Raw genomic sequence first — 25,451 nt, forward strand, 5'->3', positions numbered from 1 at the left:
GTTAGTTTATACTGCTCATGTAAACATCAGGGAGACGTGTTAGTTTATACTGCTCATGTAAACATCAGGGAGACGTGTTAGTTTATACTGCTCATGTAAACATCAGGGAGACGTGTTAGTTTATACTGCTCATGTAAACATCAGGGAGACGTGTTAGTTTATACTGCTCATGTAAACATCAGGGAGACGTGTTAGTTTATACTGCTCATGTAAACATCAGGGAGACGTGTTAGTTTATACTGCTCATGTAAACATCAGGGAGACGTGTTAGTTTATACTGCTCATGTAAACATCAGGGAGACGTGTTAGTTTATAACTCTCATTTAAACATCAGGGAGACGTGTTAGTTTATACTGCTCATGTAAACATCAGGGAGACGTGTTAGTTTATACTGCTCATTTAAACATCAGGGAGACGTGTTAGTTTATAACTCTCATTTATTATTATTGCATAATTGCATTTAGTTCAAAACATATACGTCTGAACTACATCATTTCCCTGCTGTGACCTTAATGTGTCAACGATACTATGAAACTGGGAAGACAAAGCCTCATTAACATTTTATATATTTACAAAGAATTTGACAAAAAATTGGAAAATAACAAATGATAAATGAAAATATATTTTTAAAATAATGTTTTTTTAAAGCCTCTAATATTTTCTACTGCAGGTGATTCGGTGGTTGACTGGCTCCATGTGTTGAGGCCTAGCGCTGGCTGAAGCCTCAGTATTTCCTGGACCCTCTACCCATCTGGCCCTGCTCCGCTGCCTGCCAGGCTGTCCAGGGAGAGCAGGGGCCGTATTTTGATGGTGGTGTGTCGGAGGGAGTACCAGAGGCCTCTCCAGGTGCCCCACACCACACCGTTGTCATAGAGACCCTTGTAGACTCCGCCGCGGTAGAACTTCCCATTCAGGTTGGCTGCATGACACCTGGAGAGACAGGTGAACAACACGTACTGAGTTCTGAGTACAGGGCGAGAGAAATACATTACAGTGTTAGAGCTTATCAAGTGCAGCCAAGAGATAGTAAGCAATATGGATAAAGAGAGAGTGACAGACAGGAAGACATGACAGCTGGACAGGGAGGAGGAAAGGGACACAACATGTACAGAGTTGGAGCACTAGGTTTGCCCAGCGCTGCCAGGAGGGAGATCTGATTGGATACACAGAGGGGGACATAGACATTTATAATGTTATGCTCTGTTAAGCCCAGCCAAGAGAAAGAGATGGACAAAGAGCCATATGTTCCTCCCTTTCCAAATGTTCCATAGTGCTAGGCTCCTCCCTTTCCGTATGTTCCATAGTGCTAGGCTCCTCCCTTTCCTTATGTCCCATAGTGCTAGGCTCCTCCCTTTCCGTATGTTCCATAGTGCTAGTCTTCTCCCTTTCCGTATGTTCCATAGTGCTAGGCTCCTTCCTTTCCGTATGTTCCATAGTGCTAGGCTCCTCCCTTTCTGTATGTTCCATAGTGTAAGGCTCCTCCCTTTCCTTATATCCCATAGTGCTAGGCTCCTCCCTTTCCTTATGTTCCATAGTGCTACTCCCTTTCCGTATGTTCCATAGTGCTACTCCCTTTCTTATGTTCCATAGTGCTACTCCCTTTCTTATGTTCCATAGTGCTACTCCCTTTCTTATGTTCCATAGTGCTCCTCCCTTTCTTATGTTCCATAGTGCTCCTCCCTTTCTTATGTTCCATAGTGCTACTCCCTTTCTTATGTTCCATAGTGCTACTCCCTTTCTTATGTTCCATAGTGCTACTCCCTTTCCTTATGTTCCATAGTGCTAGGCTCCTCCCTTTCCTTATCTTCTATAGTGCTAGGCTCCTCCCTTTCCTTATGTTCCATAGTGCTAGGCTCCTCCCTTTCCTTATGTTCTATAGTGCTAGGCTCCTCCCTTTCCTTATGTTCCATAGTGCTAGGCTCCTCCCTTTCTGTATGTTCCATAGAGATAGGCTCCTCCCTTTCCTTATGTTCAATAGTGCTAGGCTCCTCCCTTTCTTAATGTTCCATAGTGCTAGGCTCCTCCCTTTCTGTATGTTCCATAGAGCTAGGCTCCTCCCTTTCCTTATGTTCCATAGTGCTAGGCTCCTCCCTTTCCTTATGTTCTATAGTGCTAGGCTCCTCCCTTTCCTTATGTTCAATAGTGCTAGGCTCCTCCCTTTCCTTATCTTCTATAGTGCAAGGCTCCTCCCTTTCTGTATGTTCCATAGTGCTAGGCTCCTCCCTTTCCTTATGTTCAATAGTGCTAGGCTCCTCCCTTTCCTTATGTTCCATAGTGCTAGGCTCCTCCCTTTCCTTATGTTCCATAGTGCTAGGCTCCTCCCTTTCCTTATGTTCAATAGTGCTAGGCTCCTCCCTTTCCTTATGTTCTATAGTGCTAGGCTCCTCACTTTCCTTATGTTCTATAGTGCTAGGCTCCTCCCTTTCTTAATGTTCCATAGTGCTAGGCTCCTCCCTTTCCGTAGGTTCCACGTCCATTTGCACAGGAATGGTGCAACCGTGCTGATCACATCTATACTGTATAAGTATGATTTCCCTATGATGCTCAGAGGCTGAGCTAAACCGTTCTGAAGTAAATTTTGACCTGCAATTTGACTTTGACCTTTGACTTATAACTATTGCAAACAAACTACTTCCTGCACAGGAATGGAGCAACCATGCCGATCACAGAGATATAAGTATGATTTCCCTACGGCGCTCAGAGGCTGAGCAACACTGAGCTGAGGTTAAGGTAAAACTGACTTTTGACAAATTATGATTTACTAAGTCGGATCGCCGACGATCTGATGGATTTATGGCTATTTATATGGAGGAAATATCTCCCACTGGGCATACCACGGCATTTCAACGTGGAACTGGGCATACCACGGCATTTCAACGTGGAACTGGGCATACCACGTCATTTCAACGTGGAAATATCTCCCACTGGGCATACCACGGCATTTCAACGTGGAACTGGGCATACCACGGCATTTCAACGTGGAAATGTGGGTCATATTTGGTTGAGGCGTTGATCAATGAGATCAAAGATTCCAATCAGAACTAACTCAGTGGTACAGATGGAACTATCCAATCAGAACTAAGTCAGTAGTACAGATGGAACTATCCAATCAGAACTAAGTCAGTGGTACAGATGGAACTATCCAATCACAACTAAGTCAGTGGTACAGATGGAACTATCCAATCAGAACTAACTCAGTGGTACAGATGGAACTATCCAATCACAACTAAGTCAGTAGTACAGATGGAACTATCCAATCAGAACTAACTCAGTGGTACAGATGGAACTATCCAATCACAACTAAGTCAGTGGTACAGATGGAACTATCCAATCACAACTAACTCAGTGGTACAGATGGAACTATCCAATCACAACTAAGTCAGTGGTACAGTTGGAACTATCCAATCAGAAGATACATCTCCTTCAAATGGTGATATTTGGTTGCGTTGACAACCAAACACAATTATAGAATCAGTTTGTCTATACACATTAATAATTTCACGTCTCTATCTCAACTAAAATCAAAAGTACTGAATCAAATGAAACTTTAAATGCTAATATGTTGATGTTAATATTGCAGATAGCTTGTTGGTTCTATCAATGTAATTGCCACACTGTATATAACTATGATGTAATGTTTGGCAAAAGTCTTGAACCTTTCCATTCTCATACTTTCTACAGATTCTACATTGAAGATTCAGATTTTTACTAAAAGTATTATTATATAATTGATTGATTGATTATGACCTTCCAGATCACCCAGTAGTGTTATCTGCAGAGTTAGCTCCAGGTAAATATTACATTTAGAAAGTGTATTATTATATTATTGACCTTCCAGATCACCCAGTAGTGCTGTCTGCAGAGTTAGCTCCAGGTAAATATTACATTTAGAAAGTGTATTATTATATTATTGACCTTCCAGATCACCCAGTAGTGCTGTCTGCAGAGTTAGCTCCAGGTAAATATTACATTTAGAAAGTGTATTATTATATTATTGACCTTCCAGATCACCCAGTAGTGCTGTCTGCAGAGTTAGCTCCAGGTAAATATTACATTTAGAAAGTGTATTATTATATTATTGACCTTCCAGATCACCCAGTAGTGCTGTCTGCAGAGTTAGCTCCAGGTAAATATTACATTTAGAAAGTGTATTATTATATTATTGACCTTCCAGATCACCCAGAAGTGCTGTCTGCAGAGTTAGCTCCAGGTAAATATTACATTTAGAAAGTGTATTATTATATTATTGACCTTCCAGATCACCCAGAAGTGCTGTCTGCAGAGTTAGCTCCAGGTAAATATTACATATCTTCAGCCATTCCTGAACATCGATCCAAAAACTAGCTACATAAGGACGGTACCAAAACAAATGATCTAATGATTCTGTCTCTTCACAACAAAATAGGCAGAGCTGGAAAGGTTGTATTCCCCATATAGAGAAGTTTGTATAATAATTTAAATTAGAAAACTAAGTTTTGAATCTGGTGTTGTTTTGCGTACCAGTTCGTAAATCATGTGCCATGGAATCGGCATATCGAAAATCTCTTCCCAACTATATGCAATCTATATGGCACAGCTGTCAATTTATTGGTCCTTAAATGAAACCGGTATACTTTTTTATTTATCACAATTTTCTTTAATTTTAACCAATTATAGTCTTTAATGCCGACAGACAAGTTCCTTACTTTTTCCTCCTTCCACTTGCCTCTTCCGTTTCTGTGGTAATGCTGCAATTATTTGGTAGTAATTTTGGGTAGAGCAGACATTTACATATGTTGTCGTTAGCTGTGTGTGTGACAACTCCACCAGTCACATTTATGATATATTTGACAAAAATTCGAACATTTTGTTTGACATTTTTGAGATTGAGTTTACATAGAACATATTGACCATTAACTTGAAGATTCCATTTGAAATCTACCAGAGCTTCAAACCCTAGACGTATATATATTGTCCATTTTAAATCTACCAGAGCTTCAAACCCTAGACGTGTATATATATGGTCCATTTTTTGTTGAAATCTGGAATCTGAATTGAAACAATAGCTGATGATGACTGCAAACCCAATATAGTCTAATTAGATGATGTACAGTGACTTCAAAAAGTATTCACACCCCTTGACTTTTTACACATTTAGTTGTGTTACAACTTTTCAAATGGATGACGTTGAGATGTTTTGTCACTGACCTTCTCACAACACCCCATAATGTCAAAGTGGAATTAATGTGTGTTTTTAGAAACGTTTACTAATTATTTACAAATGAAAAAGCTGAAATGTGAGAAGCGAGAGGCTACATTAGTCTCCTCACCCACCTGTTGTACCACCAGCCTCCTCTGTTCTCCTGGGCACAGCTGCCCTGTAGGTAGCGGTCATGGTCCTATAGGAATCATCAGGATTACACATGTTTACATTCTGCTTTTTACTGGCACTTTGTGAAAGTGTCTTCACTGTGCTCAATACACTGAGTGTCTTCACTGTGCTCAATACACTATGAGTGTTTTCACTGTGCTCAATATTTCACTGTGCTCAATACACTGAGTGTCTTCACTGTGCTCAATACACTATGAGTGTTTTCACTGTGCTCAATACACTGAGTGTCTTCACTGTGCTCAATACACTATGAGTGTCTTCACTGTGCTCAATACACTATGAGTGTCTTCACTGTGCTCAATACACTATGAATGTCTTCACTGTGCTCAATACACTATGAGTGTTTTCACTGTGCTCAATACACTGAGTGTCTTCACTGTGCTCAATATTTCACTGTGCTCAATACACTGAGTGTCTTCACTGTGCTCAATACACTATGAGTGTCTTCACTGTGCTCAATACACTATGAGTGTCTTCACTGTGCTAAATACACTATGAGTGTCTTCACTGTGCTCAAAACACTAAGTGTCTTCACTGTGCTCAAAACACTGAGTGTCTTCACTGTGCTCAATACACTGAGTGTCTTCACTGTGCTCAATACACGATGAGTGTCTTCACTGTGCTCAATACACTGAGTGTCTTCACTGTGCTCAATACACTGAGTGTCTTCACTGTGCTCAATACACTATGAGTGTCTTCACTGTGCTCAATACACTATGAGTGTCTTCACTGTGCTCAATACACTATGAGTGTCTTCACTTTGCTCAATACACTATGAGTGTCTTCACTGTGCTCAATACATTATGAGTGTTTTCACTGTGCTCAATATTTCACTGTGCTCAATACACTGAGTGTCTTCACTGTGCTCAATACACTATGAGTGTTTTCACTGTGCTCAATACACTGAGTGTCTTCACTGTGCTCAATACACTATGAGTGTCTTCACTGTGCTCAATACACTATGAGTGTCTTCACTGTGCTCAATACACTATGAATGTCTTCACTGTGCTCAATACACTATGAGTGTTTTCACTGTGCACAATACACTGAGTGTCTTCACTGTGCTCAATACATTATGAGTGTTTTCACTGTGCTCAATATTTCACTGTGCTCAATACACTGAGTGTCTTCACTGTGCTCAATACACTATGAGTGTCTTCACTGTGCTCAATACACTATGAGTGTCTTCACTGTGCTCAATACACTGAGTGTCTTCACTGTGCTCAATACACTATGAGTGTTTTCACTGTGCTCAATACACTGAGTGTCTTCACTGTGCTCAATACACTATGAGTGTCTTCACTGTGCTCAATACACGATGAGTGTCTTCACTGTGCTAAATACACTGAGTGTCTTCACTGTGCTCAATACACTGAGTGTCTTCACTGTGCTCAATACACTATGAGTGTCTTCACTGTGCTCAATACACTATGAGTGTCTTCACTTTGCTCAATACACCAAGTGTCTTCACTGTGCTCAATACACTATGAGTGTCTTCACTCTGCTCAATACACTATGAGTGTTTTCACTGTGCTCAATACACTGATTGTCTTCACTGTGCTCAATACACTGAGTGTCTTCACTGTGCTCAATACACTGAGTTTTTTCACTGTGCTCAATACACTATGAGTGTCTTCACTGTGCTCAATACACTGAGTTTTTTCACTGTGCTCAATACACTGAGTGTTTTTACCCTGCTCAATACACTGAGTGTCTTCACTGTGCTCAATACACTATGAGTGTCTTCACTGTGCTCAATACACTATGAATGTCTTCACTGTGCTCAAAACACTATGAGTGTTTTCACTGTGCTCAATACACTGAGTTTTTTCACTGTGCTCAATACACTGAGTGTTTTTACCCTGCTCAATACACTGAGTGTCTTCACTGTGCTCAATACACTATGAGTGTCTTCACTGTGCTCAATACACTATGAATGTCTTCACTGTGCTCAAAACACTATGAGTGTTTTCACTGTGCTCAATACACTGAGTTTTTTCACTGTGCTCAATACACTGAGTGTTTTTACCCTGCTCAATACACTGAGTGTCTTCACTGTGCTCAATACACTATGAGTGTCTTCACTGTGCTCAATACACTATGAATGTCTTCACTGTGCTCAAAACACTATGAGTGTTTTCACTGTGCTCAATACACTAAGTGTCTTCACTGTGCTCAATACACTATGAGTGTCTTCACTGTGCTCAATACACTATGAGTGTTTTCACTGTGCTCAATAAACTGAGTGTCTTCACTGTGCTCAATACACTATGAGTGTCTCCAAATGTGTCTACAATAAGAAATACCTTCATCACATATTGGCTTGTGACTAACCTGGTAATGATGTATTGATTAGATAGCTGTGACTAACCCGGTAATGATGTATTGATTATGTAGATGTGACTAACCTGGTAATGATGTATTGATTAGATAGATGTGACTAACCTGGTAATGATGTATTGATTAGATAGCTGTGACTAACCTGGTAATGATGTATTGATTATGTAGCTGTGACTAACCTGGTAATGATTGATTAGGTAGTTGTGACTAACCTGGTAATGATGTATTGATTAGATAGCTGTGACTAACCTGGTAATGATGTATTGATTAGTTAGCTGTGACTAAGCTGCTTCCTGTGCTTGGCCCTCCTATGTTGAACATAATAAACGGCTCTCTATCCACTGGATGTGTACCAAACTCACTAAAAGTGGCAGTAATAAAGCCTCTCTTGAAAAAGCCAAACCTTGACCCAGAAAATATAAAAAACTATCGGCCTATATCGAATCTTCCATTCCTCTCAAAAATGTTTGAGAAGGCTGTTGCGCAGCAACTCACTGCCTTCCTGAAGACAAACAATGTATACGAAATGCTTCAGTCTGGTTTTAGACCCCATCATAGCACTGAGACGGCACTTGTGAAGGTGGTAAATGACATTTTAATGGCATCGGACCGAGGCTCTGCATCTGTCCTCGTGCTCCTAGACCTTAGTGCTGCTTTTGATACCATCGATCACCACATTCTTTTGGAGAGATTGGAAACCCAAATTGGTCTACACGGACATGTTCTGGCCTGGTTTAGATCTTATCTGTCGGAAAGATATCAGTTTGTCTCTGTGAATGGTTTGTCCTCTGACCAATCAACTGTAAATTTCGGTGTTCCTCAAGGTTCCGTTTTAGGACCACTATTGTTTTCACTATATATTTTACCTCTTGGGGATGTTATTCGAAAACATAATGTAAACTTTCACTGCTATGCGGGTGACACACAGCTGTACATTTCAATGAAACATGGTGAAGCCCCAAAATTGCCCTCGCTAGAAGCATGTGTTTCAGACATAAGGAAGTGGATGGCTGCAAACTTTCTACTATTAAACTCGGACAAAACAGAGATGCTTGTTCTAGGTCCCAAGAAACAAAGAGATCTTCTGTTGAATCTGACAATTAATCTTAATGGTTGTACAGTCGTCTCAAATAAAACTGTGAAGGACCTCGGCGTTACTCTGGACCCTGATCTCTCTTTTGAAGAACATATCAAGACCATTTCTAGGACAGCTTTTTTCCATCTACGTAACATTGCAAAAATCAGAAACTTTCTGTCCAAAAATGATGCAGAAAAATTTATCCATGCTTTTGTCACTTCTAGGTTAGACTACTGCAATGCTCTATTTTCCGGCTACCCGGATAAAGCACTAAATAAACTTCAGTTAGTGCTAAATACGGCTGCTAGAATCCTGACTAGAACCAAAAAATTTGATCATATTACTCCAGTGCTAGCCTCTCTACACTGGCTTCCTGTCAAAGCAAGGGCTGATTTCAAGGTTTTACTGCTAACCTACAAAGCATTACATGGGCTTGCTCCTACCTATCTCTCTGATTTGGTCCTGCCGTACATACCTACACGTACGCTACGGTCACAAGACGCAGGCCTCCTAATTGTCCCTAGAATTTCTAAGCAAACTGCTGGAGGCAGGGCTTTCTCCTATAGAGCTCCATTTTTATGGAACGGTCTGCCTACCCATGTCAGAGACGCAAACTCGGTCTCAACCTTTAAGTCTTTACTGAAGACTCATCTCTTCAGTGGGTCATATGATTGAGTGTAGTCTGGCCCAGGAGTGGGAAGGTGAACGGAAAGGCTCTGGAGCAACGAACCGCCCTTGCTGTCTCTGCCTGGCCGGTTCCCCTCTTTCCACTGGGATTCTCTGCCTCTAACCCTATTACAGGGGCTGAGTCACTGGCTTGCTGGGGCTCTCTCATGCCGTCCCTGGAGGGGCTGCGTCACCTGAGTGGGTTGATTCACTGTTGTGGTCATCCTGTCTGGGTTGGCGCCCCCCCCTTGGGTTGTGCCGTGGCGGAGATCTTTGTGGGCTATACTCAGCCTTGTCTCAGGATGGTAAGTTGGTGGTTGAAGATATCCCTCTAGTGGTGTGGGGGCTGTGCTTTGGCAAAGTGGGTGGGGTTATATCCTTCCTGTTTGGCCCTGTCCGGGGGTGTCCTCGGATGGGGCCACAGTGTCTCCTGACCCCTCCTGTCTCAGCCTCCAGTATTTATGCTGCAGTAGTTTGTGTCGGGGGGCTGGGGTCAGTTTGTTATATCTGGAGTACTTCTCCTGTCCTATTCGGTGTCCTGTGTGAATCTAAGTGTGCGTTCTCTAATTCTCTCCTTCTCTCTTTCTTTCTCTCTCTCGGAGGACCTGAGCCCTAGGACCATGCCCCAGGACTACCTGACATGATGACTCCTTGCTGTCCCCAGTCCACCTGGCCATGCTGCTGTTCCAGTTTCAACTGACCTGAGCCCTAGGACCATGCCCCAGGACTACCTGACATGATGACTCCTTGCTGTCCCCAGTCCACCTGGCCTTGCTGCTGCTCCAGTTTCAACTTCCACCTGACTGTGCTGCTGCTCCAGTTTCAACTGTTCTGCCTTATTATTATTCGACCATGCTGGTCATTTATGAACATTTGAACATCTTGGCCATGTTCTGTTATAATCTCCACCCGACACAGCCAGAAGAGGACTGGCCACCCCACATAGCCTGGTTCCTCTCTAGGTTTCTTCCTAGGTATTGGCCTTTCTAGGGAGTTTTTCCTAGCCACCGTGCTTCTACACCTGCATTGCTTGCTGTTTGGGGTTTTAGGCTGGGTTTCTGTACAGCACTTTGAGATATCAGCTGATGTACGAAGGGCTATATAAATAAATTTGATTTGATTTGATTTGATTTGACTAACCTGGTAATGATGTATTGATTAGATAGCTGTGACTAACCTGGTAATGATGTATTGATTATGTAGCTGTGACTAACCTGGTAATGATGTATTGATTAGGTAGCTGTGACTAACCTGGGAATGATGTTTTAGATAGCTGTGACTAACCTGGGAATTATTTATTGATTGGGTAGATGTGACTAACCTGGGAATGATTGATTGATTAGTTAGCTGCGACTAATCTGGGAATGATTGATTAGATAGCTGTGACTAACCTGGTCTCTGGTGCTGAACTGCATCCCATTGAGAGAGGAAGACCACTGCTCCACCATCCCCCTTCCTCCTGATAAAGCATCTCCTCCACGACCGCTATGCACACCGTACCATAGACGATAGCTATCCTGGGGAGGAGGGGAGGAGAGGGAGAGAGAGGGAGAGAGAGGGGAGGAAAGGGAAGGGAGGTACAGGGGGTAGATAGTTATGGTTAGAGTACAGTGGTACCATGTAGGCTATGCCAACTGAAGGGAACTAACAGTCGATTGGCAGTTGAATATTTGTTATCAGACCTACTGACGGTCGATACTGATAGTGACTGATATTGAACACGATAGTTAAAGGAAACAGAGAAAGTCGCGGTAGCCAATAAATTAAGACATTTCTGCAAGTGAAAAGGCCGTATAATTTAAATTATGCATAATGGCCCATGCATTTCCTATACTTTACTGTGTGAAAGCTAACGTGCTAACGTGCTAACGTGTTTCAATATGCTGCCATATTGTATGACTGGTTTCACGTCTCCAGCGATTTGAACTTCAAAGAGATCAGAACATGTGTATAATCTACAGGAAGTAGAGGCTTTTCAGAAAATATTCACACACCTTGACTTTTCACACATTTTGTTGTGTTACAGCCTGATATTAAAATAGCTTAAATTTAGATGTTCTTTCGTGACTGGCCGACACACAGTACCCTATAATGTCAAAGTGGAAATTTGTACAAATTAATTAAAAGTAAGTGTCAGACAGATCTGTCTTTTAAATACTTTCTGTCCACCTGACAGAGTAGCCCCTACGACTACTAAAGATAATGAAATTAGTTAAATCAGAAGTACACAGTCTGTTACCAGCCATCCCAAAGTCTGTTACAAACCATCCCACAGCCTGTTACCAGCCATCCCACAGCCTGTTACAAACCACCCCACAGCCTGCTACCAGCCATCCCAAAGTCTGTTACAAACCATCCCACAGCCTGTTACCAGCCATCCCAAAGTCTGTTACAAACCACCCCACAGCCTGTTTACCAGCCATCCCAAAGTCTGTTACAAACCACCCCACAGCCTGTTACCAGCCATCCCACAGCCTGTTACCAGCCATCCCAAAGTCTGTTACAAACCATCCCACAGCCTGTTTACCAGCCATCCCAAAGTCTGTTACAAACCACCCCACAGCCTGTTTACCAGCCATCCCAAAGGCTGTTACAAACCACCCCACAGCCTGTTACCAGCCATCCCAAAGTCTGTTACAAACCACCCCACAGCCTGTTTACCAGCCATCCCAAAGTCTGTTACAAACCACCCCACAGCCTGTTTACCAGCCATCCCAAAGTCTGTTACAAACCACCCCCCAGCCTGTTACCAGCCATCCCAAAGTCTGTTACAAACCACCCCACAGCCTGTTTACCAGCCATCCCAAAGTCTGTTACAAACCACCCCACAGCCTGTTACCAGCCATCCACAGCCTGTTACCAGCCATCCCAAAGTATGTTACCAGAGATCCCACAGACCGTTACCCGCCATCCCACAGACCGTTACCAGCCATCCCACAGCCTGTTACCAGCCATCCCACAGACTGTTACCAGCCATCCCACAGACTGTTACCAGCCATCCCACAGACTGTTACCAGCCATCCCACAGCCTGTTACCAGCCATCCCACAGACTGTTACCAGCCATCCCACAGCCTGTTACCAGCCATCCCAAAGTCTGTTACCAGCCATCCCAAAGTCTGTTACAAACCATCCCACAGCCTGTTACCAGCCATCCCACAGCCTGTTACTAGCCATCCCACAGACTGTTACCAGCCATCCCAAAGTCTGTTACAAACCATCCCACAGCCTGTTACCAGCCATCCCACAGCCTGTTACCAGCCATCCCACAGACTGTTACCAGCCATCCCAAAGTCTGTTACAAACCATCCCACAGCCTGTTACCAGCCATCCCACAGCCTGTTACCAGCCAGTGTCTTACCTTCTCATCCCCCAGACTATACACAGTGTTCTGAGTGTCTTACCTTCTCCTCCCCCAGACTATACACAGTGTTCTGAGTGTCTTACCTTCTCCTCCCCCAGACTATACACAGTGTTCTGAGTGTCTTACCTTCTCCTCCCCCAGACTATACACAGTGTTCTGAGTGTCTTACCTTCTCATCCCCCAGACTATACACAGTGTCTTACCTTCTCCTCCCCCAGACTATACACAGTGTCTTACCTTCCCCTCCCCCAGACTATACACAGTGTTCTGAGTGTCTTACCTTCTCCTCCCCCAGACTATACACAGTGTTCTGAGTGTCTTACCTTCTCCTCCCCCAGACTATACACAGTGTCTTACCTTCTCCTCCCCCAGACTATACACAGTGTTCAGAGTGTCTTACCTTCTCCTCCCCCAGACTATACACAGTGTCTTACCTTCTCCTCCCCCAGACTATACACAGTGTTCTGAGTGTCTTACCTTCTCATCCCCCAGACTATACACAGTGTTCTGAGTGTCTTACCTTCTCCTCCCCCAGACTATACACAGTGTTCTGAGTGTCTTACCTTCTCCTCCCCCAGACTATACACAGTGTCTTACCTTCTCCTCCCCCAGACTATACACAGTGTTCAGAGTGTCTTAACTTCTCCTCCCCCAGACTATACACAGTGTTCTGAGTGTCTTACCTTCTCCTCCCCCAGACTATACACAGTGTTCTGAGTGTCTTACCTTCTCCTCCCCCAGACTATACACAGTGTCTTACCTTCTCCTCCCCCAGACTATACACAGTGTTCTGAGTGTCTTACCTTCCCCTCCCCCAGACTATACTCAGTGTCTTACCTTCCCCTCCCCCAGACTATACACAGTGTATTACCTTCTCATCTGTGATCCTGAAGTTCTGGTAGTAGGTATGAGTCTTGGCTCCGCTCCAGTCCATCAGATCTATCTTCACCAGGTTCTCACCTCAAACCCACACATACATACACATTACACACACACACACACACATTACACACACATACACATACATACATATTACACACACACACACACACATTATTACACACACATTATTAAACATTATTACACACACACACACACACATAATACACACACACATACATTATTACACACACACACAAACATTATTACACACATACACACATATTACACACACACATATTACACACACACATATTACACACACACACACACACACACATATTACACACACACACAAACATTATTACACACACACACACATATTACACAGACACTATTACACACACACATTATTACACACACACACACACACATAATACACACACACACACACAAACATTATTACACACACACACACACACATTATTACACACACACACACACATTACACACACACATATTACACACACACATATTACACACACACATATTACACACACACACACACACACACATATTACACACACACACACATATATTACACACACACACACATATATTACACACACACACATATTATTACACACACACACACACACTATTACACACACACTATTACACATACAAGTTATTACACACACACACACATATATTACACACACACACATATATATTACACACACACACACATATATTACACACACACACACACACATATTTTACACACACACACACACGTTATTACACACACACACACTATTACACACACACACTATTACACACACACACACACACACATATTACACACGCATATTTTTACACACACACACACACACATACACGTTATTACACACACACACACTATTACACACACACACACTATTAAACACACACACACAGACACACATTATTACACACACACATTATTACACACACACATACACATTATTACACACACACACACACACACTATTACACACACACACAGTGGTTCCTCCTTTAAAAGTTGCGCCATACTGCACCTTGTGTGCTTCTGCAGCATTCAGCACCTTTTTTAATTGTCGGCCATTTTTACCATTAATGCTAGTTAGTGCTAGTTTGACCACCAAAGGGCATCTTTGAGAAGCATTTGATAGTCTCCCATATTGGCATTACCAGAGAATATAAAACCTGTTTTGAAATAACATAGTATATGGGACTGATTTTAAGAAACTTGGCTTAATTCATTTGATTAATATTATGGTGTTTTTATTCCCGAGAAAAACGAAATCCTCAGGGTTTCCGTTAGGATGGAATGGAAAATATGGCGCTGTACAACGTGATGGTCGGGAGTAGGCTACAGCAGAAGAGGATTGGAGGATTCTAAATTGTTTACCTTCATTAGACAACTTTGTTCCAATATTTCTGTAAATCAGTGATATTTCTTCCCATAGTAATTCATTATGGATCCATAACTAAACCAACATCTACATTTTGAAAGAGTATTTTTATCATTATTTTATTAACGAAGCATAAAGATGCTGATGAAGAAATACAGTACTGTTCAGTATATGCTTTTACATTTGGATAATAAAGCATTTGAAGCATCTTGAAGATATAAGCCACCTACATTTGTTTATTAGGCTACTGTGCAATCTGACAGGTAAACATAGACTACAGTACATACTGTAGTAAACATGGGAAAATGCCTAATTCCTTACATAAGGGAGAGCATGCGGGGACACGGTAGACCTGGGTTCAATTTCCAGATGGGGGGGGAAGGAATAGGCTGTCCTTGTAAATAAGAATTTGTTCTTAACTGACGTGCCTAGGTAATTAAGGGTTACACTAAGAGCATAACATTTCTGCACCCTGATTTTCAAATTCTAGTCGAACCAATACCCAAACGGAGATTCAGTGAAAATAAAAATCTCATTAATTTATCAAGACCAGTCCCCATTGATTTATCAAGACCAGTCCCCATGCTTGTCTCAGAGCAGAGTGAAAGGGTGCTAAAATAGTTGTAGGCTTTTGCTTCAAATCATATTGTTTCTAACTTCAATATGCTCTTTAAATAAATAAGACCTACCCCACTTTTAACAGCACATTACTCACCACTAGTGAGACTCATGTTGCCTACGGTAGGCCTACAGCTAAGTTGGGGAGGGGGGGGGGTCACACCTAGCTCAAGTTGGGGAGGGGGGTTCACACCTAGCTCAAGTTGGGGAGGGGGGGGTCACACCTAGCTCAAGTTGGGGGGAGGGGTTCACACCTAGCTCAAGTTGGGGAGGGGGGGGTCACACCTAGCTCAGCTATTAGACAATTCTTTAGTAAAGGTTGAATAGTCTATTGTTTAGCTAATAGCCCATCCTGCTACCCTGGTGAAATACTAATGATAATACTTTCTCCCCTGTCCACATGTTAAAGATTCCAATAGATAAAGTGTTTTCTGCCACATTCAGTCCCAACCCCAATTAATACATTTTGGCACAGCATGCTGGATGGACTAGAATGTTGAGGGTTCTAAACCTGCTCCCTGCTTGTTTCATTACATTATTATGCCGGTCTGTGAGCAAATAGCCTGGATTGTTACTCCCATCTCATTCCTCGCCCTCTTCCACATGTCATTCTCCACCTGAGTGGCTCGCTTGTGGGAGTGCTGGCAGGATATGGCAGCACCTTCGGTTGTGAGTCAAGAATTCAGTATAGCAAGTTTATATGAAGGTCTAGTTTTTCACAGGCAAATAGTAAAATGCTCTAAACTGCTCTGGTGACAAATATACTTAGCTACCCTGTATTCAATCGTCTACATGGCTGGGAGAACCTCCTCAGATTAATGCAGATGAAGGGAGTTAGATATGCATAGGAAGTGTAGCTTACTGTTTTTTATTCTGTATATATGAATGACAAATCAGCCTTTACTTAAATCATGTTTCTAGTCTATTGCATAGTTACAATGTGAAGTCATTGATGTCCCAGGAGCAGGAGTGGTAAACACTGTTGAAGTGTATAATTGTAATACATACATGCAGACACAGCACCATTCAAAGAATGGAGTTTGATACACCTGGTATTGGATATGACTGGAAAACAACTTGCTAAATAGCGGTTTTTGTAAGTTAACTTTATGACAAAAAAATATGCACAATCGTTTGTCTCTACATTAACTAACATATTCCTCTCAATTGTAAATTTTTTGAATGATTCATTATGACGGGGTGGCAGGGTAGCCTAGTGGTTAGAGTGTTGGACTAGTAACCGAAAGGTTGCAAGCTCGAATCCCTGAGCGGACAAGGTAAAAATCTGTCATTCTGCCCCTGAACAGGCAGTTAACCCACTGTTCCCAGGCCGTCATTGAAAATAAGAATTTGTTCTTAACTGACTTGCCTAGTAAAATAAAGCTAAAAAACGTTAGAATTACTTACATTTGCTTCCACCGTAATGTTTTTGTCAGACATATTTGCTGACGAAAATCACCAGCGACGAAGTCAAATTCGTCATTGGAGTCACTCTATATGATTAGTCATATCAAAACCTTGGGACCCAAATGCATAATGAGTGCTCTACCTCCCCCTGGTGGTGGTCTGGAGCAATGAAGCCGTGATGCTGGGTACCTCTAACTTCTTATGGCTGGGGGCAGTATTGAGTAGCTTGGATGAATAAGGTGCCCAGAGTAAACTGCCTGCTACTCAGTCCCAGTTGCTAATACATGCATATTATTAGTAGTGTTGGATAGGAAACGCTCTGAAGTTTCTAAAACTGTTTTAATGATGTCTGTGAGTATAACAGAACTCATATGGCAGGCGAAAACCTGAGAAAAAATCCAACCAGGAAGTGGGAAATCTGAGGTTTGTAGTTACCTCTAAGTCCCGCGGTATAACCTCGGAACTTTTAAAGTAGGAACCACTGTACACACATACACACATTATTACACACAGACACACACTATTAAAACATACATACACACATTATTACTCACACACAAAAAAACACACAACAATCAGTAGCCTGTTCAATTATCTTGTGATCCAGTGTTTATTAGGGCTAGAGAGATGTGATCCAGATCAGCACTCTCACATGTGATCACTGTCTGGGGACTTTGCTGTTGATGGAGGTCTGAGTCATGGCTGTTACTGTAAGTAATCTCTTGTTGAGTGAACTTCTCTCCCCTTCTAGAGGGAAAGGGAAGGGGGACACCTAATTCAGTTGCACATCTGAATGCATTCAACTGAAATGTGTCTGCATTTAACCCCTCTGAATCAGAGCAGTATGGGGTGACTGCCTTAATCATTGCCATCAGCTTGAGAGTTAATTGCCTTGCTTAAGGGCAGAACGGCAGATTTTTCCACCTTGATGGCTCAGGGGTTCAAACCAGTGAACCTTCGCTTACTGGCCCTTACCGGCCCTTACTGTCCCTTACTGTCTCTTACTGGTCCTTACTGGTCCTTACTGTCCCTTACTGGCTCTTACTGTCCCTTACTGGCCCTTACTGGCTCTTACTGTCCCTTACTGTCCCTTACTGGCTCTAACTGGCTCTTACTGTCCCTTACTGTCCCTTACTGGCTCTTACTGGCTCTTACTGGCCCTTACTGTCCCTTACTGGCCCTTACTGGCTCTTACTGGCTCTTACTGGCCCTTACTGTCCCTTACTGGCCCTTACTGGCTCTTACTGGCCCTTACTGGCTCTTACTGTCTCTTACTGGCTCTTACTGGCTCTTACTGGCTCTTACTGGCCCTTACTGGCCCTTACTGGCTCTTACTGTCCCTTACTGTCCCTTACTGGTCCTTACTGTCCCTTACTGGCTCTTACTGGCTCTTACTGTCCCTTACTGTCCCTTACTGTCCCTTACTGTCCCTTACTGGTCCTTACTGTCCCTTACTGACTCTTACTGTCCCTTACTGGCTCTTACTGTCCCTTACTGTCCCTTACTGGCTCTTACTGGCTCTTACTGTCCCTTCCTGGCTCTTACTGGTCCTTACTGTCCCTTACTGGCTCTTACTGTCTCTTACTGTCCCTTACTGGCTCTTACTGTCCCTTACTGTCCCTTACCGGCTCTTACTGTCTCTTACTGTCCCTTACTGGCTCTTACTGGCTCTTACTGTCCCTTACTGGTCCTTACTGGCTCTTACTGTCCCTTACTGGCTCTTACTGTCCCTTACTGTCCCTTACTGGCTCTTACTGGCTCTTACTGTCCCTTCCTGGCTCTTACTGGTCCTTACTGTCCCTTACTGGCTCTTACTGTCTCTTACTGTCCCTTACTGTCTCTTACTGTCCCTTACTGTCCCTTACTGGCTCTTAATGTCTCTTACTGTCCCTTACTGGCTCTTACTGTCTCTTACTGTCCCTTACTGTCTCTTACTGGCTCTTACTGGCCCTTACTGGCTCTTACTGGCCCTTACTGGCTCTTACTGTCCCTTACTGTCCCTTACTGTCCCTTACTGGTCCTTACTGTCCCTTACTGTCCCTTACTGGCTCTTACTGGCTCTTACTGTCCCTTACTGGTCCTTACTGGCTCTTACTGTCCTTACTGGCTCTTACTGTCCCTTACTGTCCCTTACTGGTTCTTACTGTCTGTTACTGACTCTTACTGTCCCTTACTGGCTCTTACTGTCCCTTACTGTCCCTCACTGGCTCTTACTGTCCCTTCCTGCCTCTTACTGGTCCTTACTGTCCCTTACTGTCTCTTACTGTCCCTTACTGGCTCTTACTGTCCCTTACTGGTCCTTACTGGCTCTTACTGTCCCTTACTGTCCCTTACTGGCTCTTACTGGCTCTTACTGTCCCTTCCTGGCTCTTACTGGTCCTTACTGTCCCTTACTGGCTCTTACTGTCTCTTACTGTCCCTTACTGGCTCTTACTGTCCCTTACTGTCCCTTACCGGCTCTTACTGTCTCTTACTGTCCCTTACTGGCTCTTACTGTCTCTTACTGTCCCTTACTGGTCCTTACTGGCTCTTACTGTCCCTTACTGGCTCTTACTGTCCCTTACTGTCCCTTACTGGCTCTTACTGGCTCTTACTGTCCCTTCCTGGCTCTTACTGGTCCTTACTGTCCCTTACTGTCTCTTACTGTCCCTTACTGTCCCTTACTGGCTCTTAATGTCTCTTACTGTCCCTTACTGGCTCTTACTGTCTCTTACTGTCCCTTACTGTCTCTTACTGGCTCTTACTGGCCCTTACTGGCTCTTACTGGCCCTTACTGGCTCTTACTGTCCCTTACTGTCCCTTACTGTCCCTTACTGGTCCTTACTGTCCCTTACTGTCCCTTACTGGCTCTTACTGTCCCTTACTGGTCCTTACTGGCTCTTACTGTCCCTTACTGTCCCTTACTGGTTCTTACTGTCTGTTACTGACTCTTACTGTCCCTTACTGACTCTTACTGTCCCTTACTGTCCCTCACTGGCTCTTACTGTCCCTTCCTGCCTCTTACTGGTCCTTACTGTCCCTTACTGGCTCTTACTGGCTCTTACTGTCCCTTACTGGTCCTTACTGGCTCTTACTGTCCCTTACTGTCCCTTACTGGCTCTTACTGGCTCTTACTGTCCCTTCCTGGCTCTTACTGGTCCTTACTGTCCCTTACTGGCTCTTACTGTCTCTTACTGTCCCTTACTGGCTCTTACTGTCCCTTACTGTCCCTTACCGGCTCTTACTGTCTCTTACTGTCCCTTACTGGCTCTTACTGGCTCTTACTGTCCCTTACTGGTCCTTACTGGCTCTTACTGTCCCTTACTGGCTCTTACTGTCCCTTACTGTCCCTTACTGGCTCTTACTGGCTCTTACTGTCCCTTCCTGGCTCTTACTGGTCCTTACTGTCCCTTACTGTCTCTTACTGTCCCTTACTGTCCCTTACTGGCTCTTAATGTCTCTTACTGTCCCTTACTGGCTCTTACTGTCTCTTACTGTCCCTTACTGTCTCTTACTGGCTCTTACTGGCCCTTACTGGCTCTTACTGGCCCTTACTGGCTCTTACTGTCCCTTACTGTCCCTTACTGTCCCTTACTGGTCCTTACTGTCCCTTACTGTCCCTTACTGGCTCTTACTGTCCCTTACTGGTCCTTACTGGCTCTTACTGTCCCTTACTGTCCCTTACTGGTTCTTACTGTCTGTTACTGACTCTTACTGTCCCTTACTGACTCTTACTGTCCCTTACTGTCCCTCACTGGCTCTTACTGTCCCTTCCTGCCTCTTACTGGTCCTTACTGTCCCTTACTGGCTCTTACTGGCTCTTACTGTCCCTTACTGGTCCTTACTGGCTCTTACTGTCCCTTACTGTCCCTTACTGTCCCTTACTGGTTCTTACTGTCTGTTACTGACTCTTACTGTCCCTTACTGGCTCTTACTGGCCCTTACTGTCCCTCACTGGCTCTTACTGTCCCTTCCTGCCTCTTACTGGTCCTTACTGTCTCTTACTGTCCCTTACTGGCTCTTACTGTCCCTTACTGTCCCTTACTTGCTCTTACTGTCTCTTACTGTTTCCCTTACTGGCTCTTACTGTCTCTTACTGTCCCTTACTGGATCTTATTGGTCCTTACTGTCCCTTACTGTCCCTTACTGGCTCTTACTGTCCCTTACTGTCCCTTACTGTCTCTTACTGTCCCTTACTGTCCCTTACTGTCCCTTACTGGCTCTTACTGTCCCTTACTGGCTCTTACTGTCCGTTACTGTCCCTTACCGTCCCTTACCGTCCCTTACCGGTCCTTACCGGCCCTTACCGGTCCTTACTGGCCCTTACCGGCCCTTACCGGCCCTTACCAGCTCTTAGCATCCCTTTGTTTGTTTTGTTTTACCTTTATTTAACTAGGCAAGTCAGTTAAGAACAAATTCTTATTTTCAATGACGGCCTAGGAACATTGGGTTAACTGCCTGTTCAGGGGCAGAACGACAGATTTGTACCTTGTCAGCTCTGGCGTTTGAACTTGCAACCTTCCGGTTACTAGTCCAACAGCTCTAACCACTAGGCTACCCTGCCGCCCCTTACTGGCCCTTACTGGCCTTACTGGCCCTTACTGGCCCTTACTGGCCCTTACTGGCCCTTACCAGCTCTTACCGGCGCTTACTGGCCTTACTGGCCCTTACTGGCCCTTACCGGCTCTTACCATCCCTTACCGGCCCTTACCGGCTCTTACCGGTCCTTACTGGCCCGTACCGGCCCTTACCGGCTCTTACCGGCCCTTACCGGCTCTTACTGGCCCTTACCGGCTCTTACTGGCCCTTGCTGGCTTTTAATGGCCCTTACCGGCTCTTACCGGCCCTTACCGGCTCTTACCGGCTCTTACTGGCTTTTAATGGCCCTTAACGGCTCTTACTGGCCCTTAACCGTTAGGCTATCTGCCGCACTAAAACCAGAGAGTGAATGTGTTCTGGGGCCATATGTATCAAGCCTCTCATTGTGTTAGGGTTGACAGCCTACATATGGCCCCAGATCTTACCTTCCTTCACCAGAGAATGGATGTGTTCATTGCCCAGCCAGAATTCATCGTTCCACAGCTTAAAGTCTCCAAACCCGTCTCTGTAGTCCACCCAGTCTCTATGGAGGAGAGAGCATTCACTGGGTCAATCTAGAACATTCACTGGGTCAGTCTCTATGGAGGAGAGAACATTCACTGGTTCAGTCTCTATGGAGGAGAGAACATTCACTGGGTCAGTCTAGAATATTCACTGGGTTAGTCTCTATGGAGGAGAGAACATTCACTGGGTCAGTCTAGAACATTCACTGGTTCAGTCTAGAACATTCAGTGGTTCAGTCTCTATGGAGGAGAGAACATTCACTGGGTCAGTCTAGAACATTCACTGGTTCAGTCTAGAACATTCACTGGTTCAGTCTCTATGGAGGAGAGAACATGCACTGGTTCAGTCTAGAACATTCACTGGGTCAGTCTAGAAAATGCACTGGTTCAGTCTCTATGGAGGAGAGAACATTCACATGTTCAGTCTAGAACATTCACTGGGTCAGTCTCTATGGAGGAGAGAACATTCACTGGTTCAGTCTCTATGGAGGAGAGAACATTCACTGGGTCAGTCTAGAACATTCACTGGTTCAGTCTCTACGGAGGAGAGAACATTCACTGGGTCAGTCTCTATGGAGGAGAGAACATTCACTGGTTCAGTCTCTATGGAGGAGAGAACATTCACTGGGTCAGTCTAGAACATTCACTGGTTCAGCCTCTATGGGGGAGAGAACATGCACTGGTTCAGTCTCTATGGAGGAGAGAACATTCACTGGTTCAGTCTCTATGGAGGAGAGAACATTCACTGGTCTCTATGGAGGAGAGAACATTCACTGGTCTCTATGGAGGAGAGAACATTCACTGGTTCAGTCTATGGAGGAAAGAACATTCACAGGTCCGGTCTCTATGGAGGAGAGAACCTTCACAGGTTCAGTCTCTATGGAGGAGAGAACATTCACTGGTTCAGTCTCTATGGAGGAGAGAACATTCACTGGTTCAGTCTCTACTTGAGGAGAGAACATTCACTGGTTCAGTCTCTATGGAGGAGAGAACATGCACTGGTTAAAGTCTCTATGGAGGAGAGAACATTCACTGGTTCAGTCTCTATGGAGGAGAGAACATGCACTGGTTCAGTCTCTATGGAGGAGAGAACATTCACTGGTTTGGTCTCTATGGAGGAGAGAACATGCACTGGTTCAGTCTCTACTTGAGGAGAGAACATGCACTGGTTCAGTCTCTATGGAGGAGAGAACATTCACTGGTTCAGTCTCTATGGAGGAGAGAACATGCACTGGTTCAGTCTCTATGGAGGAGAGAACATTCACTGGTTCGGTCTCTATGGAGGAGAGAACATTCACTGGTTCAGTCTCTATGGAGGAGAGAACATTCACTGGTTCAGTCTCTATGGAGGAGAGAACATGCACTGGTTCAGTCTCTATGGAGGAGAGAACATTCACTGGTTAAAGTCTCCCACTTGCTGCTTCCCCTTGCATCACTATGCTGATGTGATCAAAACAAAGGAGATGATTGTGGACTACAGGGAAAGGAGGAGGACTAATACAATTTGATTTGAAACAGCAGCTGGATGCCACAGTGCTGATGTGATAAACTACTAGCTGATTGCAGAGGTTAAACAGGTCAGCTTTCCAAAGATCGCACACACACACACACACACCTGTTGAAGTCAACCCTGCCATGTCTTCGTCGCTGTATAACAGTCCATCCCCCTCCATCTTCCATGTCACAGAAGACTAGGACCGGCTCCTGATCCACTCTAGGTCTGATCCGGTAAAACCCGGAGTCTGGCCTCTGTCTGTCATACAGCTCAGAGCAGTCTGGAGGTGAGAGGTGACACACGCAGAGATATTATCACAACTTACTATGAAGGCACATTTTATTGAAAAGGTGTAACACTCAATTACCATAAAAAATATATTATATTATTTAAACAAATAAAATCACATTTTATTGGTCACATACAGGTATTTAGCAGATGTTATTGCAGGTGAAATGCTTGTGTTCCTATCTCCAACAGTGCAGTAATACCTAACAACATACCACAATAAACATGAATCTAAAAATGAAAGAATGGAATTAAGAAATACATAAGTATTAGAATGAGCAATGTCGGAGTGGTATTGACTAAAATACAGTAGAATAGAATATAGTGTAATGACCTGACTAGATCATAAAGGAACAATTGTCCAGACAGAGAATTGAGTTTACGAATTGACGGTTAATTAACCCAGCTATACACAGGCTACTGTTTGGCTGTAGCCCACGCCAAATAAATGAAAGATACCCCACAAACCAACCGTGACTTTCTCTTTTGAAGGCCAGACGTAAGAGAGAGAACAAAGGTTAAACCTGGTCTTAACTTCCAATGCTCCATCCCCCTGCCCAACCCCCCTCCACGCCACTCCGCCAACCGCCAGGATGCCCAGCATCAGAACATTCCAGGCATTCCCGTGATTGGCAGATAGCAGGTTGATTGGCATGTCAGACCCCGTGAACACTGGGTACTGATAAGTACAACACAACCAACTAATAGCCTAACACATAACACACAGCTGTCTGTGCGGGTCGCTACAATAGCATATAGCCTATTGGACATGACTTTTCTATAATATCTTCTGTTTGGGTGTCTCAGGTCAGGTCTGAGCCATGATCAGAATGTGTCTCTGTCTATTTCCAGCCCTGCCATTTCTACCTGTCCTGATCTAGTGTTTGACACCTGACCTCCTCACACCGTCTCACTGTCCATGTCTGCTTTTAGCTCCCACCTCTACTTCACTGTGTTATAATGGACCCGATGCTTGTTAATGTCACCTCTGTAACCAGGTATCAAACATACTGACCTTTCTGACCCTGTCCCATGGCCCTACTTCACTGTGTTATAATGGACCTTATGTAACTGACCTTTCTGACCCTGTCCCATGACCCTACTTTCAAAAACCGAACATTTAAATTCCTCTATGAGTTTTGTTTAGTGGCCATTCACATATTTATTTAAGTATTTGTTGTATATTGGGCTTGTGCTGCAGAGCATCATGGGGGTTTGTATATGTGTTGAGGTGATCACATTCCAGATAAATGGTTGAACTGATTCCTGTCTCCCGTCTCATCGTTATTGAATTGAAGATGAGTAAGTCTGAATCTACAGAAACTATTCTGTCTGGAAGATGAGTAGGTCTGAATCTACAGGAACTATTCTGTCTGGAAGATGAGTAGGTCTGAATCTACAGGAACTATTCTGTCTGGAAGATGAGT

General features: G+C 43.9%; 1 protein-coding gene across 2 annotated transcripts in view; it reads right to left on the bottom strand.

The window, feature by feature from the left end:
• Positions 1–419: 419 nt before the first annotated feature.
• Positions 420–25,451, bottom strand: part of fgl1b (fibrinogen like 1B) — a 40,379-nt gene continuing 15,347 nt past the window's right edge. Inside the window, exons 5-10 of one of the 2 annotated variants that reach the window (XM_031808516.1) lie at positions 23,857–24,016; positions 22,164–22,261; positions 13,689–13,777; positions 10,847–10,972; positions 5,314–5,378; positions 420–930 (exon numbers count right to left, since the gene is read on the bottom strand). In XM_031808516.1, coding sequence (XP_031664376.1) covers positions 744–930; positions 5,314–5,378; positions 10,847–10,972; positions 13,689–13,777; positions 22,164–22,261; positions 23,857–24,016 — 725 coding nt within the window. In that variant the 3' untranslated portion in view covers positions 420–743. The remainder of the gene's footprint in view (positions 931–5,313; positions 5,379–10,846; positions 10,973–13,688; positions 13,778–22,163; positions 22,262–23,856; positions 24,017–25,451) is intronic. The other variant, XM_031808517.1, reaches the window with a different exon arrangement.

Source organism: Oncorhynchus kisutch, linkage group LG28 (assembly GCF_002021735.2).
Source record: "Oncorhynchus kisutch isolate 150728-3 linkage group LG28, Okis_V2, whole genome shotgun sequence".
In the NCBI taxonomy this organism is placed as follows: Eukaryota; Metazoa; Chordata; class Actinopteri; order Salmoniformes; family Salmonidae; genus Oncorhynchus; species Oncorhynchus kisutch.